General features: G+C 44.3%; 1 protein-coding gene across 1 annotated transcript in view; it reads left to right on the top strand.

Annotated features, from left to right (window-relative positions):
• Nucleotides 1–6,872: 6,872 nt before the first annotated feature.
• LOC124798732 (peptidyl-alpha-hydroxyglycine alpha-amidating lyase 2-like) overlaps nt 6,873–21,373 on the top strand; it is a 185,491-nt gene continuing 170,990 nt past the window's right edge. Inside the window, exon 1 of the mRNA XM_047262260.1 lies at nt 6,873–7,007. Within this exon, the coding sequence (XP_047118216.1) occupies nt 6,873–7,007 (135 nt within the window). The remainder of the gene's footprint in view (nt 7,008–21,373) is intronic.

Here is a 21,373-nt window from a genome sequence, read left to right as displayed (position 1 = left end):
GTTTTTTTTTTCAGGAGCAAGTGAAATACCCTGGATGCTTGCTTAATAAAGACAGGATTCAGCCCACTGACGTTTTGGCTGTTGACTCCATCCCATGGCCCCAAAACACACAGGAGCTGCTAGGTTCTTTGGGTAAGGTGAATTATTATTCTAAGTTCCTCCGTCTAGCAGCCCACATTACGTACACACTCAACCAGTAGGAGAAGAAGGGCAATTCATTCTGGTGGTCGGCTACCTGTGATCACGCTTTCAGCCAGCTGAAGCACATGTTAAACGCATCGCCCTGTCTTATGCTCTTTTCTTCATCACATCCACTGGCTGCTGACGTTTTACCTATGGCGTTGGTGCAGTGCTGACGCACCATAACGACGATGATGCTGAACAACCCATTGCCTATGTGTAGAAGACACTGACGGCTGTTCAAAGAAACTACCCATAGAACGGGAAAGAAACTTTAGCAGTCGTCTTTGTCACTAAGAAATTCCATTTGTATCTCTTTGGGACTACGTTTATCCTCATTACTGACCACAAACCGCTTATGGACGGCTATAGAGGCACCATGGCTCATTATTCTGCAGGAGACTTCCCTGCCACGTCGAGTTGCTTCACTACGCCGTGCAAAAGCAGGTCCGAAACGAAACTAGGAGGTATCCCATGACTTCTGTCACCTCAGTGTGTATGAATAATTACATTTGTTGGGAACCTTCAGAGCGCTAGTCTTATTCGCACTAGTGTATTTTTTTGTTGTAAATGTAACTTCTTTTGTGTTAAGTAATACGTCACGATGAATAGAGAAACAACTAAGGCAGTGAGAATCATAAGGACCCAAAGCACGTAAATAAAGGTTTGAGAAAAGTGGATGTTTGTGAAAATCAAATTTATAAGCAAACAGTAAGTCTCATACGTCTGAACTGCTTTTTAACCAAGTCTCAACAACTTGTACTTCCTACGAAAAAAGTGATGTACCCACTTTGTGCTATAAAATATTAAGTATTATTAAGATTATAATTATTATTAATGTTATTTCACAAAGTTTCCACATATATGCTTTTGACAATAGTCTCTTTTGACAGCTGTACACATTGTAATTAATGTGAAACGAGAATCAGAACATATAGAACATATACTAAACATTCATACAGAATCATGACATGTTCCTACAGTTTCATGGGCCCCGTTTCCATCAAGCATTAAGGTTCTGTAAAAATTGCCAATACACCTCCGATTATGAAATATTACTACCACGTACATGATGTAGACACTAAATTATCTTGTCAGCCCAGTTACGCTTTGTGATTTGGGCGCATTTTAAAATGCATATCCGACAAATCTTTGAGACAGCTTTTAGTGAATGCTTATAAATACAGGGCGTGTTACGGATATACAGGGTGGTCCATTGATCGTGACCGGTCCAAATATCTCAAGAAATAAGCGTCAAACGAAAAAACTACAAAGACAGAAACTTGTCCAGCTTGAAGGGGAAAAGCAGATGGCGCTATGGTTGGCCCGCTAGATGGCGCTGCCATAGGTCAAACGGATATCAACTGCGTTTTTTTAACTAGGAACCCCTATTTTTTATTACATATTCATGTAGTACGTAAAGAAATATGAATGTTTTAGTTGGACCACTTTTTTCGCTTTGTGATAGATAGCGCTGTAATAGTAACAAACGTATAAGTACGTGGCATCACGTAACATTCCGCCAGTGCGGACGGTATTTGCTTCTTGATACATTACCGGTGTTAAAATGGACCGTTTACCAATTGCGGAAAAGGTCGATATCATGTTGATGTGTGGCTATTGTGATCAAAATGCTCAACGGGCGTGTGCTTTGTATGCTCCTCTGTATCCTGGACGACATCATCCAAGTGTCCGGACCGTTCGCCGGATAGTTACGTTATTTAAGGAAACAGGAACTGTTCAGCCACATGCGAAACGTCAACCACGACAACAAATGATAATGCCCAAGTAGGTGTTTTAGCTGCCGTCGCGGCTAATCCGCACATCAGTAGCAGACAAACTGCGCGAGAATCGGGAATCTCAAAGACGTCGGTGTTGAGAATGCTACATCAACATCGACTGCACCCGTACTATATTTCTATGCACCAGGAATTGCATGGCGACGACTCTGAACGTCGTGTACAGTTCTGCCACTGGGCACAAGAGAAATTACGGGACGGTGACAGATTTTTTGCACGCGTTCTATTTAGCGACGAAGCATCATTCACCAACAGCGGTAACATAAACCGGCATAATATGCACTATTGGGAAACGGAAAATCCACGATGGCTGCGACAAGTGTAACATCAGCGACCTTGGTGGGTTAATGTATGGTGCAGCATTATGGGAGGAAGGATAATTGGCCCCCATTTTATCGATGGCAATCTAAATGGTGCAATGTATGCTGATTTTCTACGTAATGTTGTACCGATGTTACTAAAGAGGTTTCACTGCATGACAGAATGGCGATGTACTCCAACATGATGGATGTCCGGCACATAGCTCGCGTGCGGTTGAAGCGGTATTGAATTGCATATTACATGACATGTGGATTGGTCGTCGAAGCACCATACCATGGCCCGCACGTTCACCGGATCTGACGTCCCCGGATTTCTTTATGAGGGGAAAGCTGAAGGATGTTTGATATCGTGATCCTCCGACAACGCCTGACAACATGCGTCAGCGCATTGTCAATGCATGTGCGAACATTACGGAAGGCGAACTACTCGCTGTTGAGAGGATTGTCGTTACACGTATTGTCAAATGCATTGAGAGTGACGGTCTCATTTTGAGCATTTATTGCATTAATGTGGTATTTACACGTAATCACGCTGTAAAAGCATGTGTTCTCAGAAATGATAAGTTCACAATGGTACATGTATCACATTGGAACAACCGAAATAAAGTGTTCAAACGTACCTAGGTTCTGTATTTTAATTTAAAAAACCTACCTGTTACCAACTGTTTGTCTAAAATTGTGAGCCATATGTTTGCGACTATTACAGTGCCATCTATCACAAAGCGAAAAAAGTGGTCCAACTAAAACATTCATATTTCTTTACGTACTACACGAAGATGTAGTAAAAATGGGGGTTTCTATTTAAAAAACGCAGTTGATATCCGTTTGACCTTTGGCAGCGCCACCTAGCGGGCCAACCATAGCGCCATCTGGTTTCCCCCTTAAAGCTAGACAAGTTTCGTTCTTTGTAGTTTTTTCGTTTGACGCTTATTTCTTGAGATAGTTGGCCCGGTCACGATCAATGGACCACCCTGTAGGTAAAACTGGTTCGGCATAAGATGAAGAGATGTCAGGAGCATGCGTACATGCGATAATATCAGAATTGATGACTGTGTGCTTTAGGTTCTTATCGTTCTCATCTCCTCAATTGTAATAAAAAGTGCAAGACACAAAAGTGTGCTGCTAGTAGGAAAAGAAGTTCAGATTGCTTGTGCAAGGAACAACTTAGAACTTTCTAATGGCGCTAGGTCTACCAATGTTAAATGCATTGTCCGCAGTCTTTCAGTACAAAACTTACAGATACTGAGTTGAAACACAACACCCGGACAAGGCCTCACCGAATGAACCATCTACATCTACATCTACATCTACATCCATACTCCGCAAACCACCTGACGGTGTGTGGCGGAGGGTACCTTGAGTACCTCTATGGGTTCTCCCCTCTATTCCAGTCTCGTATTGTTCGTGGAAAGAAGGATTGTCGGAATGCCTCTGTGTGGGCTCTAATCTCTCTGATTTTATCCCCATGGTCTCTTCGCGAGATATACGTAGGAGGGAGCAATATCTGTATACTGCTTGACTCCTCGGTGAAGGTATGTTCTCGAAACTTCAACAAAAGCCCGTACCGAGCTACTGAGCGTCTCTCCTGCAGAGTCTTCCACTGGAGTTTATCTATCATCTGCGTAACGCTTTCGCGATTACTAAATGATCCTGTAACGAAGCGCGCTGCTCTCCGTTGGATCCTCTCTATCTCTTCTATCAACCCTATCTGCTACGGATTCTACACTGCTGAGCAGTATTCAAGCAGTGGGCGAACAAGCGTACTGTAACCTACTTCCTTTGTTTTCGGATTGCATTTCCTTAGGATTCTTCCAATGAATCTCAGTCTGGCATCTGGTTTAACGACGATCAACTTTATATGATCATTCCATTTTAAATCACTCCTAATGCGTACTCCCAGATAATTTATGGAATTAACTGCTTCCAGTTGCTGACCTGCTATATTGTAGCTAAATGATAAGGGATCTTTCTTTCTATATATTCGCAGCACATTACTCTTGTATACATTGAGATTGAATTGCCATTCTCTGCACCATGCGTCAATTCGCTGCAGATCCTCCTGCATTTCAGTACAATTTTCCATTGTTACAACCTCTCGATATACCACAGCATCATCCGCAAAAAAGCCTCAGTAAACTTCCGATGTCATCCACAAGGTCATTTATGTATATTGTGAATAGCAACGGACCTACGCACACGCACACCTAAAATGACTCATACTTCGGAAGACTTCTGTCCATTGAGAATGACATGCTGCGTTCTGTTATCTAGGAACTCTTCAATCCAATCATACAATTGGTCTGATAGTCCATATGCTCTTACTTTGTTCATTAAACGACTGTGGGGAACTGTGTCAAAACGCCTTGCGGAAGTCAAGAAACACGGCATCTACCTGGGAACCCGTGTCTATAGCCCTCTGAGTCTCGTGGAAGAATAGCGCGAGCTGGGTTTCACACGATCGTCTTTTTCGAAACCCATGCTGATTCCTACAGAGTAGATTTCCAGTCTCCAGAAAAGTCATTATACTCGAACATATTACGTGTTCCAAAATTCTACAACTGATCGACGTTAGAGATATAGGTCTATAGTTCTGCACATCTGTTCGACGTCCCTTCTTGAGAACGGTGATGACCTGTGCCCTTTTCCAATCCTTTGGAACGCTACGCTCTTCTACGGTACACCGCTGCAAGAAGGGGGGCAAGTTCCTTCGCGCACTCAGCGTAAAATCGAACTGGTATCCCATCAGGTCCAGCGGCCTTTCCTCTTTTGAGCGATTTTAATTGTTTCTCTATCCCTCTGTCGTCTATTTCGATATCTACCATTTTGTCATCTGTACGACAATCTAGAGAAGGAACTACAGTGCAGTCTTCCTCTGTGAAACAGCTTTGGAGAAAGAGATTTAGTATTTCGGCCTTTAGTCTGTCATCCTGTGTTTCAGTGCCATTTTGGTCACAGAGTGTCTGAACATTTTGTTTTGATCCAACTACTACTTTGACATAAGACTAAAATTTCTTAGGATTTTATGCCAAGTCAGTATACAGAACTTTACTTTCGAATTCGTTGAACGCCTCTCGCGTAGACCTCCTCACACTACACTTTGCTTCATGTAATTTTTGTTTGTCTGCAATGCTATGGCTATGGTTACGTTTGGTGTGAAGTTCCCTTTGCTTCCATAGCAGTTTTCTAACTCGGTTGTTGTACCACGGTGGCTCTTTCCCATCTCTTACGATCTTGCTTGGCACATACTCATCTAATGCATATTGTATGATGGTTTTGAACTTTGTCCACTGATCCTCAACACTATCTGTACTTTGGATAAAACTTTTGCGTTGAGCCGTCAAGTACTCTGAAATCTGCTTTTTGTCACTTCTGCTAAACAGAAAAATGTTCCTACCTTTTTTAATATTTGTATTTGCGGCTGAAATCATCGATGCAGTAACTGCTTTATGATCGCTCATTCCCTGTTCTGCGTTAACTGTTTCAAATAGTTCGGGTGTGTTTGTCACCAGAAGGTCTAATATGTTACCGCCACGAATGGGTTCTCTGTTTAACTGCTCAAGGTAGTTTCCAGATAATGCACTTAAAAAAATTTCACTGGGTTCTTTGTCCCTGCCACCTGTTATAAACGTTTGAGTCTCCCAGTCTATATCTGGTAAATTAAAATCTCTACCCAAAACTATTACATGGTTGGGAAATCTACACGAAATATTTTCCATATTTTCCTTCAGGTGTTCTGGCACAACAGCTGCTGAGCCATGGGGCCTATAGAGACATCCAATTACCATGTTTGAGCCTGCTTTAACCGCATTGTTGCACTTTTTATCGCTATAAACACGCCTCCCCCTTCACTTTCCAGCCTGTCTCTGCGGTACGCATTCCGATGTGAGTTTAGAATTTCATTACTGTTTACCTCTGGTTTCAGCCAAATTTCCGTCCCTAGTACTATGAGGGCGTTGTGACCGTTTATTAATGAGAGCAGTTCTGGGACCTTTCTATAGGCGCTCCTGCAGTTTACTATTACCACATTAATATTGTCATTTCCTGTTGCGTTTAGCCTACTGCTGCCTTGTTGCGTCTCAGAAGGCATCTTGTCGGGCCTAGGGAGGGAATTCTCTAACCTAAAAACCCCACATGTCCACTCCATACGTACTCCGCTACCCTTTGCTCTTTTGAGCGATTTTAATTGTTTTTCTATCCCTCTGTCGTCTATTTCGATATCTGCCATTTTGTCATCTGTGCGACAATCTAGAGAAGGAACTACAGTGCAGTCTTCCTCTGTGAAACAGCTTTGGAAAAAGACATTTAGTATTTCGGCCTTTAGTCTGTCATCCTCTGTTTCAGTACCATTTTGGTCACAGAGTGTCTGGACCATGACGTATGAAACTTGCGTAGGTTCGGATACAAGGGCGGAAATGTGGCGGCACAATCACAGCTGCTGTAAGTTGGCAGCCGTGGCAGATCGATAGCGTGTGGTGCACGGCGGCCGGCGCCGGGCGGCGGCAACGCCCCAGTCGCCCTTTCGCCGCAGCAGGGTGTGGAGCAGTCGAGAGCAGCGTCTATATCGAGCGACAAGATGGCGCGCCCTGGGCTGTGGCTGGCGGTGGCGCTGTGCATCTCTGCGCCGTGGCTGGGCGCCTGCGAGGATCGCAACCCGCGGGACCAGTTCTACGACGAGCTGGACCGCCTGCTGGGCTTGCGGCCGGCCAAGGTGAGGCCAGCACCGTAATGCCAGCCGTGCCCCAACCCACACGCACGTCACACCGGCACTTCAGCCGTGTGCGACGCAGAACTGACACACTAGCAGCTACAACTCAGCAACTACCTTTCCTCCACTCTCTTCACCAATACAGGGAGGGGCCACTTAAATTTCGAGATCTCAGCCTTGGTTTGGAACCCGAGCGGTAACACCACGAACACTTTAATTCCCTCTGTCTATACTTTTACAAATAAATTCATAAAACTTTGTCAGCACGACCAAGAAAGATTCGGGATTCACACTCATAGCAGCAAAAGTTCAAAAACATAACAAAATAATTATTTTTTTTACAAGTGAAATTTCATCATTTTTTCACTTACTATTAGCTACATTTGTCGCTATAGGTAAACTTTTCTTCGTAAGTAACAGACATTCTTCGATGAATTTTTCACGGCATGCAAATCATACTTAGAAGTGTGTTAAACTATAGAATTTATTTAATTTATGAAAAAATGAATGAGCTGTTACATTTTGAACTTCGTGTTTAGAAAATACTCAAATTTTATAGTTACTTATCTGAATTTTTACCACAGTTTTTAAGAGATTTTGAAGACTCTAGAGTCTGCATTAAGGAGTTTGTTTTTAATAAGTAGTGCAAAATTCATCGAAGAATCTGTCTTACTTATGAAGAAAAGTGTACGTAAAGAACATAAAATGCAGCCAATAGTAAGTGAAAAAAATGATGAAATTTCACAAGTAAAAAAAAATTAGTCTGTTATGTTTTTGAACTTCCGATGCTATGAGTGTGAATCCTGAATCCTTCCTGATATGAATTTATCTGTAAAAGTATAGGCAGTGGAAATTAAAATGTTCTGTGGTGCCTCTCCTCCTCAAAGTCGTCTTGTTTGACGTCCTACCCCTCTTAACTCTTGGTAGCCGCCCAGGGATATTAATGCTGTTACTTATCACTGGCTGAAAAGGTGGAAGCGATTTCCCAGCAACCAAAACGGAAGATTAGTTTCGTCAGTACCTTAGCATCCACTGTGCAGATTAAACATTCGAGGGTAGCTGGTGTGGGTTTGCCGACGTAGAGTGTAACACGAAATGCATTTTTTCTTCCATGCTTGATTCAACACATGGCACAGCAGGTCCACGTACAGTGTGAATCACCTAGAACTTGCACACGTTTTATTTCACGAACGGTTTAAGACATCGAAACGAGGTATGCAGCAAATAATGGACGCAGTGTTACGTAATTTTGTTGAGTAGGTAATACTCGTATGTCAACCTAAATACTTAAGTAACCTTTTTTTTTCAAAATGGAACAATATACTCATTCGAAAGCTCTTGAACATGCGACTACAAAGGTGTAACGTTTTTAATGTTGGAGCTGCAACTTTTCACAGAAGTATCCGACAGATGTCTTAAAGTTGAGAGCCAACAAGGCCGCAATCGATTATTGTGGTGGAGCGTTCACCAAGCGTCCTTCTCATGAAAAGGCTCCATTGTTATATGCAGCAGGAGGATAGACCCATCCTGCTAAGATTTCCTTTTCGTCCCACCTTATATGACCAAGGTAAAGGGCCAGCTACGATAGCTATAAACGGCACTGTATGCTAAGTTCTAACGTATCAGAAGGGACTTGGGAAAACTATTTCAGGTATGTGTACCTACTCACGTTGAAGTGAGCAGCTTTAGTAGGAACTAGTTGATACCGCGGCGTTCACGCCAGAGCAGTCTTTCCCAGGTTAGCACTATTTTTGCGGAAAGTTTCAATGCGAGTAATAGCAAGCGTTAGTCTATATGTTTTCTAAGACTATCAAATGCGGTAGAAAAAAAATACATGGTTCCATTTAAAAGAAATGTACTTGCTTCAATGTCTCGGTTGATACAAGCGTTAAGAGTACTACCCAAGTAACAACAAATACGCGTCTCTTTGCTTACAGCCACTTGCCGAAAACCTCCTTTCCATATCTTGAACCATTCACGATGTATGTGCCGAGCATGGCTTATTTTTACACGTGTGTCTAACCATTATCAGCCAGAAAAATTTCATTTCAAATTACGCTCTACACCCACTGAATTACACTAGCTATCGCCGGCCGAAGTGGCCGTGAGGTTAAAGGCGCTGCAGTCTGGAACCGCAAGACCGCTACGGTCGCAGGTTCGAATCCTGCCTCGGGCATGGATGTTTGTGATGTCCTTAGGTTAGTTAGGTTTAACTAGTTCTAAGTTCTAGGGGACTAAGACCTCAGAAGTTGAGTCCCATAGTGCTCAGAGCCATTTGAACCAACACTAGCTATCCTTGAATGTTTAAATTACACAATAGTCGCTAAGGTACTGGTAAGTTTGGTCGCTGTGAAATCACTTCCAAATTCCAAAATGAGATTTTCACTCTGCAGCGGGTTATGTGCTCATTTGAAACTTCCTGGCAGATTAAAATTGTGTGCCGGACCGCGACTCGAACTCGGGACCTTTGCCTTTCGCGGGCAAGTGCTCTACCATCTGAGCTACCCAAGCACGACTCACGCCCCGTCCTCACAGATTTACTACTGCCAGTATCTCGTCTCATACCTTCCAAACTTTACAGAAGCTCTCCTGCGAACCTAGCACTTGCCCGCGAAAAGCAAAGGTCCCGAGTTCGAGTCTCGGTCCGGTACACAGTTTTAATCGGCCAGGAAGTTTCGCTTGCAGATTCTTGGGCAGAAATCAGTAACAGATTTGCTTGGTCCAGACGGTTACCGTGACTTGTCCTGCGAGCAAATAAGACGCGAGGTCTCGAAATGACTGCAGTATGGTAAGCGAATTGTCGTTCCAACACCGCCCCTCCTCCTTTTACCCACTAGATACCAGCAGATCCTCATCTTTAGCACAATAAGAAGAACGACGTCGATCTTTCCGAGACAAAACTACTCACAGTGGGGTTTAATCTGCTGTGCAAGGCAATGTGTTACATTACATTTATCTTCTGCCCAGAACGTATCATATTCCATATAAGTTTGCAAGAAAATGCGTGCTGCTTTTTGCTTGCATTCTAATATCAGATAAACCGTGAAGACCAATGTTGCCATGTTTTGTATCAGTTTGTTTAGTAAGAAAACAGATCATCTGGGAGCATATCACTAATGTAAAATCCATATTTGCTGCTTCAGCAGGAATTACCTCTTTCTTTATTGCGAAGGCCAAGTAAGATTACGAATTTCCTTTTCTTGACCTACATCAGTCGTATGTCGGCATAATTCTAGCTCTCTAGCTGACTTCACTACACATCCCATGCTACATAAGCCGTTCTCTGGATCAGTGTAAGATATAGTAAGTATACTGTAACTATCTGATTTCTTTCGGAGGGTGCCCCACATTTCATTTATTGTGCATATTCTTGTGAGTGCGTCATTTGCATGTGCAACGCTTCTTTGACATATCATATATCGTTCTTTAAGTAAAGGCCTGCTTCCATTTCTATGTAGAGGTGCTAGCGAAGCCATCAGAGAATTTAACAATAAGTGGTACTGCAACCGGTGTTTTTGAAGCGTCTCATATTAGCTTGACACGGAAAAAATAGCGGAAATCATTTGTTCTAGAGGTTTCTTAGAGTAAAGAAATGATTGCGCAACATTGCGATTTATGTGCGACTTAAATTTGAATATCGGTTTATTATGGACTAAGAACCCATCACAGTCGACTCAAAAAAAAGACTGATATAGAAAAATTAAGACAATTATCATATATTAATCGATCAGACAAACGTCAAACTAGAAATAAATAGGACCGCTCTGTTCGATCCATGTGTATAAGTTATGTAGTTGCTTTCAAAACATTTTACGAGCTTCTGCTAACATATTCTGATATTCTTTGAAACATCGGGAAGAAGGTTCTCTATCAAGAGCCTGAAAAATTTGTCTTCGCTATCTCACGTGGGGACAGCCGTCAGTTTTTGCAGGGTGAGGTCACCGGGTCTGCAGGCTAGCACGCCCCCGCCGCTGCCCGGACCTAGGAAGGCACCCACGGCTGCGCGCAACAGGAGCGAGGCAATCAATACGTGGCTCTAGCGACCCCGCAGATTGATTTCAGAGCTCAGTCTGACGTAAGCGCGAGTGACGTCACAGATAAACGTCCATCCACGCCTAATGACACCATCTGGTGCAGCTGTCCCCTCGTGACCTTTACCCTTGGCAGTGCAGTGCTTTCTGCATTTTTGTTACAAAGTAACGACGTGTTTCGGCAGCACGCTAACACCTTCAGGAGCTTACACAAGCAGTTATCATTGAATCAAATGTATCCAGAACTACAATCATGTAAGGTTCTCAACGCGGTTTTGTGTGTTAGATACCTCATCGAGGGTGGGTAAATGCTTATTCCGTAATGTAATATTTTCTGAAATCAGTACTGTACTGCTTTAATTTGTGTAATTTTATCCGTGAGTTGAGGGCGGCAGCTTGAACCTAACAGGTTCTCGATAAGTAAATTCACGTTACTACAGCTGTTAGTGGCTTCTTCGTACCGTTTTTTTTTCTTTAACTGCATGGCAGGATTCAAAGACAGGATAATTTGGTTAGTACACTTACGCGCAAAACAGCTGATTGGGAAATTGTTCCAGATATATAGCAGGATGAAAATTTTTACTCACGGTAGGTCCCACAGCCGTCACAGATTGAGCAAATGGCAAAATCATTTCCACCTCGGCTGCGCTTTGTCGTAACTTATTATTATTGAAATACTCGACAAGTTCCTGCGCTCCGGCCATTTTCTAGAACTACATGCAATATAATCCTATACTATCTAAACGTTCTAAGTGCACTCTTCACCTCATGCAACAGGGCACGAAAATAGTCTGTCATGAACAAAGTATCGCACAGTGGTGTCCGCTTGGATACTATGCTTGCTTTACGGGTCGTTAAGCTGTTTTCAGTAAAACAGACAGAAATATTCCTTTTGTGAGATACCTACATGAGATGCGGAGCTTACCTGTCACTTAGACGAAAAATGCATAAGTTGTAAGTACTACTTGAAAATGGCCAAATGACAGAAATCCGTCGAGGAGTAAAACAATAATATATTACAACTAAGTGGAAATTTGGTTTTGTCATCTGCTGCCTGAGCAAAGCTTACTTTCTTCAAGTACGGTGAGAGGGCACCAGTCAGTGTCAGCATATTTTCAGTGTTATTCAACTGTCTGCAAACGAAATAGGTGTACCTATTGCACACATCTTGTTTGGCGAAATAGTTTGAAAATTACCTGCCTCGTTTTGTAAAGAAGTAGTGCACTGGCATGCAGTTAGCTGATTTAGTGTGAAGTATGAAAAACTGTTCCTACTTGGGATGGGTGACGCAATTGACATGAATGGTGAGCAGCTTCTGCAGCAACTACCCATGCTATAAAACATGTGAGAATTTGACACACGTTACCACCTCCATCTTTTATATCTCTAAAAATGGTGCTTGGCTACTGCAAACAACAGAAGCTCGCCACACTAAAGCAAATATCCTAGAAGAGCAGCTGGTTGAATTTATCATCTAAGGCTGCAGTAACCATAGGGGCATTGTAGGACATCACAATATAATTCAGATAGAGAGTACAAAACTTGTTTTTAAACAAATCATGTGAAGAAATGTCAATGATTAATACAGAAAAATGTTCTGAAAATGGTAGAAAACTAAAAGCAAGTGAGTCTAAACTCCGAGGGACTCACTTTTAATTGGAAGGTTGCAGGAAGCAAAAATAAATGACTTCAACATCTGGACACCTCAAAAATGCAAGCTAAAAGAGACAAATATTTGAGAGAGGTAACTGAGTTTTGAGAATGCATAGTTAATGAGTTAAATTTGAGCTGCTCAAAAGCTAGGTTGCACTGCTGCCTGAGCTTACTTTCTGCAAGTACGGTGAGAGGGCAACAGTCAGCATCAGAGAAGAACCAGGAAGCGAATCCTCTCCAATCAAAGTTCTCTCCAGACCCCGCACAATTCCCAAGCTTCACTTGGAGGGGAGATTGAATGCTGCTGCCAATATGATGAACAAATATGTTCCCTGTTCTACATAACAATTAGAGGAAAGAAGGAAACCCTGCCACTCAAACCTCGCAAAAAGGGATCATTGAGAGTTATGAGGCTGGTACTAGTGTCAAACAAACTGTCTCTATTGGTGACCACATCTCGTGTCAGCAGTGTTACTTTTGATTGACGAGTCTGTAATTTCGGAGGGAAGCAACGAAATTTCTCACTCGAGGGATGCGCTCGCAGGTGGTTCCTCTTTGATGTGTGGACAGAAAGGCAGATGTCACCCTCAAGCACACTCAGGGGAAAGCTGTGGCAGCTGGCGTTACCGTGCCTGTGGCAATCGGATTAGCGCCAGGACCTGTCCACAATAAGCATTGCGGCAAATAGTACTCGTTTCGTGAAAACTGGCTGCCACCCTAGAGATGCTCGTTCCGTGCTCTCGAGACACCATGGAAAGCCTTCGGCCGACCTTACAGGACCGCTGAGCTGTCTGGACCCACTCCCTTACGGCGAGAAGTCGAATACATGCCACTTCCAGAAAAAAAATGTGACAGGACAATTAATTATCGCTTAATCGTGACAACGCTGAATCAAAATCACACAGCGATACGTAATAGTAAGGTTACAAGCTTCTGCACGCGAAAGTAGAAGAGTTCATTTTCTTGCCCATAACATAATCAATTTACATGTGTAAAAAACTGTGCAGTAATTTCTTTTCCATGTCTAACTTCGATGGAGTTTTATTTCGTCTTGTGCTGTTTAACAACCAGACAATGGAGTGCTGTGCGGACAACATTCCACAGGTCTGTTTTGCTAATATTGCTGTCAAAGACTACATTACAAATCGTAGACAGCACGTATATCCAAGCGTGGATCCTTAGAAAATGGACCTAGACGTTATGGACCTATAAGGTTTTCATGTAGAGAAATGGAACTAATAGGTCACTTGCAGGCAATTCGCAGACCAGAAGGGTGCACCTGTCGGCGTTTGTTTTTCCAGGAACGATTGCAGTTGTTTTTTCCCCGACGTTTCTCGCTGGATGTGCCGACGTCCTTCCGCGCTGTGGGGCAGAAAACGTGATCACCGGAGAACGACACGCGCCAACGACCTGCAACAAACAGTCCGGTACCCATTCACGTCTGTTTTACGTCGGTGCACAGTCGTCGTTGCCATGACTGCTGCGACCATCTCTCCGTTACGGGCCCTGCCACCCATAATCGTTCACTGAATTGTTGCTGTGACACGAATCTGCCTCCCTGCTTTATCTGAACAGCGAACTGTTCCTCTTCAACACATTAGTTTATTTTCAGGCGCTGTAACACTGTACATTTTTCTCGGCGTAACGGCATTTAGATTTCTGCTGTATACTCGATGACTGTACGTAGTGGTACAACGATAATCTCTCAATATTCCGGTATTCCCATAGTCTACATCCACTCCCATGCAATACTGAACTCCAGATGTCCAGACGTACATTCTCAGGAATTTCTTTCTCAAGTTAGAGCCTACGTCTGACACTAGCGGTCTCCTTTAGTGAGGAATGCTGCTCTCTTTGCTTGTGCTAGTCTGCTTTTTATGTCTTCCTTGCTTCATCCGTCATACGTTATTCTGCAGAATTCCTTTACTTCTACTATATGGTCCCCAATTTAGAAGTTAAGTTTGTCGCTAATCTCATTTTTGCAGCCCCTTAATACTTTCACCCTTATTTGGCTACCTTACAACCCAAATTCTATGCTCGTAAGCCTCTTCATTTCATTCAACAGATCGTGTAATTCCACACTTTCACAGAGAACCGTAGTGTCATCAGCGAATCTTATCTTTTTTTTTTTTTTTGTACAGAATATCATCCCTGTTGTCTTATGTTGTGCAGCTATGTTTCTGAGGATCTTAAACATGTAGGTAGACGGATACTAGGAAAAAGTCTTGATTTTTTTGTAGGGCTTACTTTTATTACCAACTGCAACATCTAAACTGTCTCTCTGTTGCCTTTACCTTTCCTACAGTCAAAGTTATTGTCATCTATCAAATTCTCAGTTTTCTTTTCCTCTGTATATTATTTTTGTGAATAACGTTGGTGCATGAACTTCCAAGCTGATTGTGTAATTCTCCTCGCATTTATGTGCCTTTGCTATCTTCGTATCTGGTTGGATAGTATTACTTGGAAAGTCCGAGGGCATGTCTCCAATCTCATAGAATCTACAAACTATGTTTGGATCATCGTTTGGTTGCCACTTCCCCATTGATTTCAGAAATTCCGCTTGTATTGTGTTATCTATTTCTCACTTGTTTAGTGATAAGTCTTCCAAAACTCTGTCAAACTCTAATCTTGGACCTCCTATGTCCTCCAAATCAACGTACATTTCTTGCTCTACGGGTGTCGATCGACAGGTCCATTCTTAATGCGTACTTCAGACGACATTTTACTTTTCGATTTCTTCATATTATTTCTGTGATTCGTATTGACTTTGTTTCTAAATGGCTTATATCGTTCTTTTCATGACTACTTCTACACTACTGGCCTTTAGAATTGCTACACCAAGAAGAAATGCAGATGATAAACCGGTATTCATTGGACAAATATATTATACTAGAACTAACAAGTAATTACATTTTCACTCAATTTGGGTGCATAGATCCTGAGAAATCAGTACCCAGAACAACCACCTCTGACCGTAATAACGGCCTCGATACGCCTGGGCATTCAGCTTGGATGGCGTGTACAGGTACAGCTGCCCAAGCAGCTGCATACGATACCACAGTTCATCAAGAGTAGTGACTGGCGTATTGTGACGAACCACTTGCTCGGCCACCATTGACCAGACGTTTTCAATTGGTGAGGGATCTGGAGAATGTGCTGGCCATGGCAGCAGTCGAACATTTTCTGCATCCAGAAAGACCCGTACAGGACCTGCAACATGCGGTCGTGCATTAACCTGCTGAAATGTAGGGTTTCGCAGGGATCGAAAGAAGGGTAGAGCCACGGATAGTAACACATCTGAAAGTAACGTCCACTGTTCAAAGTGCCGTCAGTGCGAACAAGAGGTGACCGAGATGTGTAACCAATGGCACCCCATACCATCACGCCGGGTGATACGCCAGTATGGCGATGACGAATACACGCTTCCAATGTGCGTTCACCGCGATGTCACCAAACAATGATGCGACCATCATGATGCTGTAAACAGAACCTGGATTCATTGGAAAAAATGACGTTTTGCCGTCCGTGCACCCAGGTTCGTCGTTGAGTACACCACCGCAGGCGCTCCTGTCTGTGATGCAGCGTCAAGAGTAACCGCACCATGGGCTCTGGGCTGATAGTCCATACTGTTGCAAACGCCATAGAACTGTTCGTGCAGTTGGTTGTTGTCTTGGAAACGTCACCATCTGTTGACTCAGGGATCGAGACGTGGCTGCACGATCCGTTACAGCCATGCGGATAAGATGCCTGTCATCTCGACTGCTAGTGATACGAGGCCGTTGGGATCGAGCACGGCGTTCCGTACTACCCTCCTGAACCATATTCTGCTAAAAGTCATTGGATTTCGACCAACGCGAGCAGCAGTATAGCTATACGATAAACCGCAATCGCGATAGACTACAATCCGACCTTCATCAAAGTTGGGAACGTGATGGTATGCATTTCTCCTCCTTACACGAGGCATCACAACAACGTTTCACCAGGCAACGCCGGTCAACTGCTGTGTGTGTATGAGAAATCGGTTGGAAACTTTCCTCATGTCAGCACGTTGTAGGTGTCGCCACCAGCGCAACCTTGTGTGAATGCTCTGAAAAGCTAATCATTTGCATATTACAACATCCTCTTCCTGTTGGTTAAATTTCGCGTCTGTAGCACGTCATCTTCTTGGTGTAGCATATTTAATGGCCAGTAGTGTAATTTTGTACTGTGGCGCAGTATCATCACAGTTGTTTTCATTATTATTTCCTTTAAGTGAAACGGATGGTTGTTCTGCACAGGATGTTTAAAATCCGCCCACACGACATTTAACATATAGTAGCCAAATAGCCAGTAAATGTGATTCAGTAAACAAACAACGACCACTAGAGAGCCGTATGATTACTGTGCAGGCCTCTTCATGTTATAAGACAACAATACAGTGGGTCATAATTGTCACTTGATTATCACTATATCGGACAACACAGTGGCTCATAATTATCACTTCATTATCACTATACTGGACAACATAGAGGCTCATAATTATCACTTCATTATCACTATATCGTAAACCAACACTCACAAATCTATACCTACATGCCAGTAGCTGCCATCACCCTTCACAGACCATAGGTGTCCTTAAGACCTTAGTGCATAGAGCGCACTGTATATCCGATAAAGATAATTTGCGAGAAGAGCTCACATACCTCGAGAGCATTTTTAAGGCGAATGGATTTTATCAGCAACAAATTCGTAGAGCATTCAATGCAAAACCTAGGATGCAGGTATGTGATGGGGAAGAAGATAGTAATTCCTTCAGATCAAGTGCGTTTTTGCCCTATGAGGGTACTCTATCCTCGAAGATAGGCCGTATTCATGAGAAGCACTGTCTTAAGGTGATCTTCCGGCCCCCCACGAAGATTGCAGCTTTACTCGGCTCTGTAAAGGACGATTTACTGCTTCGCAAAGCGGGTGTGTATCAGATTCCTTGCGAAAATTGTGAGAAGTCGTACATAGCTAAACAACACGCACCGTTCATGAGAGATGTGTGGAGCATCGAAGATTCACACGCTTATCACAGCCAGACAAGTCAGCTGTGGCCGAACATTGTATTGATACATGGCATTCCATGAACTGCAGTGATGTGAAGATTTTAACATCCATGTCTTCCTTTTGGGAATCTGTCTTCAAGGAAGCTATAGAGATTAGATTAACAAATAATTTAATAAATAGAGATAATGGTTTTAATTTGGACATAGCATGGAATCCGGCTCTTGGGGTCATTAAACTGCAGAGAAGTCGTCATGGTGTCACCGCCGCCGATTATACATCGATCGCGAATCGAATGTATGTACGCCTTCGCCACAGGCGGCGCATGTGTAAACGTATTTCTTTTCCGCCGACCAGCATCTGTGACCCGCATGCGCAGTACCGCCGCTGTGGAGCATATAAGGCCGCGCATGTCATCTTGTCGTCCAGGCGATCATTGTAGGCAAAACCACCCCTTCCTTCCGCCTCCTCGATTTCTATATCACCATCTATAGCAGTCTTATCGCCCTCACCTCCACCCTTAAGTACCTTGGTGTCACCCTCGCCCGTCGCCTCTCCTAGACCCCCCACCTCCGGACGATCCAAGCCAAGGCACGCTCCCGCCTCTGTCTCCTCAAACCCCTTTCCGGCCGAACTTGGGGCCTGGACCCTTCCACCATCATACCTATAAATCCCTCATTCGCCCTATCCTTTGCTATGCCCACCCTGCCTGGATCTCCGCTCCTCCTACCTTTTACAAATCCCTTCTGATCCTAGAACGCCATGCTCTTCGCCTCGCCTATCGTATCTGTCTCCCCTCACCCAGGCGGATCCTATACAACCTCATTCCCTTCCCCCACATCCTCCTTTTCCTCGAACGGATACGGATCCTCTACGCCTCCCGTAAACTCGATCCTCCTCACCCGTTGGTCTCTCCCATCCTCTCCCGCCCCCGTCCGCTGCCACCCCTGTACTTCCATGTCCCACCTGCTCTCCATCTATCCACTCTCCACACCCTCTCCGAAGGTGGCTTCCGCCAGCTCCCCCTCCCTGATGATGCCCTCCTCCCCTCCATCTACCCCTCCTACCAACTTTGATCTCCCCCCTCCTCCTCTGTTTTGTTCCTATGGGCACCCTCTCTCCCTTCTCTCCCTCCTCCCTCTCACCTCACTCCTACCCCGGGCTTCCCCTACCCCCATTCCTCTGCTCCTCCTCCCGTCTCCTCTGCCATTGGCATCTTTGCTCACCCCTCTCCCTCCCCCTCCCCCTTCTTCCCCTCTTGACAGGTTCCCGGACTCGTACACGCTACGTGGACATTCGCACGCCGGAGATCATCGCCATCAGTTTCTCGCGTGTGTGCCGTCGTGCTTGTGTTAGTGTTCACCGTCACACTCCAACGTTCACCTGTGCCGTCGCATCATCAGTGTTTGTGCGCCGTGCCAACATGTTTCAGTGTAATTTTCGTCAAGTGTGAACGGCTCAGTGTTTTGTATTGCTGTGTCTACTGTTTCTTGCCTGTCAATCTATTATGTATCTTCTTCATGTTTTTCTCATTGTCAACTCGAAGGCTGAAGAGCAGCGTAAGATGCCGCTGCCAGCCTACCTATGTATACGTATAGGTATAAAAATAACAATAAAGGGAAAAAAGATCTTGTCGTCTGCTGAAGAGCAGCGCATATGCTGCTGCCAGCACGCCCCGATGGGGAACTGAAATACAGTAAAGGAAAAAAAAGTCTTGTCGTCAGTCTTGTGACTCATTCTGAGGAGGGCCGGACGATACGCGGCCGAAATATCAGTGGATGAAATTTTACTTGCGCGGCTGCATGCCCGAAATTTAATGGACTATCACTTCCTTTATTTTGCGCTGTAACAAATATATCTGCAAAGGCCGTCTGCAGAATTGCGGTTCTGAGGGCGTCTTGATACTCGGTGCGTATTTGAGCTAGGAACATGGAGTGAAAAGTTTCTGGATTAGCCCGGACCAGCGGCCATTTGTGTAGCTATTCGTGTTGTAACTGCGACCGGCTGGTGTGGCCAAGCGGTTAAAGGCGCTACAGTCTGGAACCGCGTGGCCGCTACGGTCGCAGGTTCGAATCCTGCCTCGGGCATGGATGTGTGTGATGTCCTTAGGTTAGTTAGGTTTAAGTAGTTCTAAGTTCTAGGGGACTGATGACCTTAGAAGTTAAGTCCCATAGTGCTCAGAGCCATTTGAACCATTTGTAACTGCGACCATGACGGTCGCGGGGTAGCACTGACGGAAGGCGCGGCGGGACCCGCGGAGAGGCCCGCGAACAGCAACACAACGGAAGAGGACGGACACGACCAACGGAGGACAGAACGGATACAACCAGACCGAACAACAGAGTCACAAGGAAACAAACTCGTACACGAACCAGGAAGTAAGCAGTCTAGCGCAAGCGAGGTGTAAACGAGATTAGACTGACTGGCTGAGCTTTTTTTTTTTTTTTCCTTTATTGAGTTTCGATCCCCCTAAAGGGGGCGGGCTGCCAGCAGCTTATTACGCCGCTCTTCAGCCTACAGAATTTGTTTTAAAAAGATGAAGATAATAAAAAATAATAACAGTTGGCGATAAAATCGGTGACTTAAAGGTAAAATGGCAGAAAATTCTGGAGCTTAAAACATAAAACACGGGGTTGATGATGCTAATAAAATACACAGAGAGCAGAAAAATAATAGACTGACAATTAAAAAACATGGCGACAGTCTGGGTTCTGTTCGCAAGAGATATAAAATGCACACCCAGCGACAGCATGATTTCTGTTCGCAACACTGTGGAAAGACACACAACACTGAACACTCACTTAAACACTGCACTAAAAAGTTGGCACAAATATGACATACCACACCCAAGAGCAGGTGGGGGGAAACTGGTCAGATGACGGGAAAAAAGGGGGGGAAGGAGTGGAAAAGTGAAGGGGGAGGGGGGAAAGGAGCCAATGGAAGATGAGGATCCATAAGAGGGGTGGGGGGGGGTGCTGAGCAGATGTGCCAGGGAGTGGGGAAGGCAGCGGAGGGGAGTACAAAAGGACTCGGGGGGGGGGGGGGGGGGACTGGCTGAGCGAGTGGTCGGCACTTAAGCACGCTATCGCGAGCGCCGCTGTTGGCCGTTGGGACCACGTGTTCCACGGTGGCGCCCTCACACTAAAAGCGGGCCAGGAGGCGCGCGCCGCCACAGCTTACGGCGCGATCGTGCAGAGACCTCTATGGGTCTTCGACGTCCATGACGTCTGGCGCGGATTCAAATTCCGCGGCGCGCGGTACCAGAATTCGAACATCTGCCTTGCTGTGCCTGTGTTATAGTATGTCAATTCAATTGATTCCTTTGGCAAAAGATTTTAATTGGGCTAAAATTAATACTCAGTTAACGGTACCATTTGTATGTACACCGCTGTGGAAAAAGTTACTCTTAAGTAACTTGCTCCAGCAGTGTACTACATGGCCTTGGACTATGACACGTTTTAATCGTTTGAAAAAGTCGCTCGTTTGGATATTAGGAGAGAAAAAAAAGCACATACACACATTTCTGGGAGGTATTTAAAGCGCGCCACTTCTATACTGTAAACTTGTACGAATCGGTTCAAACTTTGCACGACGATAGAAAAGGCATAAAATGAAAACGAAATTTTTTATCCAATAATCTTCATGCGTTTTCGAGATAAG

Source organism: Schistocerca piceifrons, chromosome 5 (assembly GCF_021461385.2).
Source record: "Schistocerca piceifrons isolate TAMUIC-IGC-003096 chromosome 5, iqSchPice1.1, whole genome shotgun sequence".
Classification (NCBI taxonomy): domain Eukaryota; kingdom Metazoa; phylum Arthropoda; class Insecta; order Orthoptera; family Acrididae; genus Schistocerca; species Schistocerca piceifrons.
Note: the sequence above shows the minus strand (reverse complement) of the source record. Positions and strands in the feature narration are given on the sequence as shown.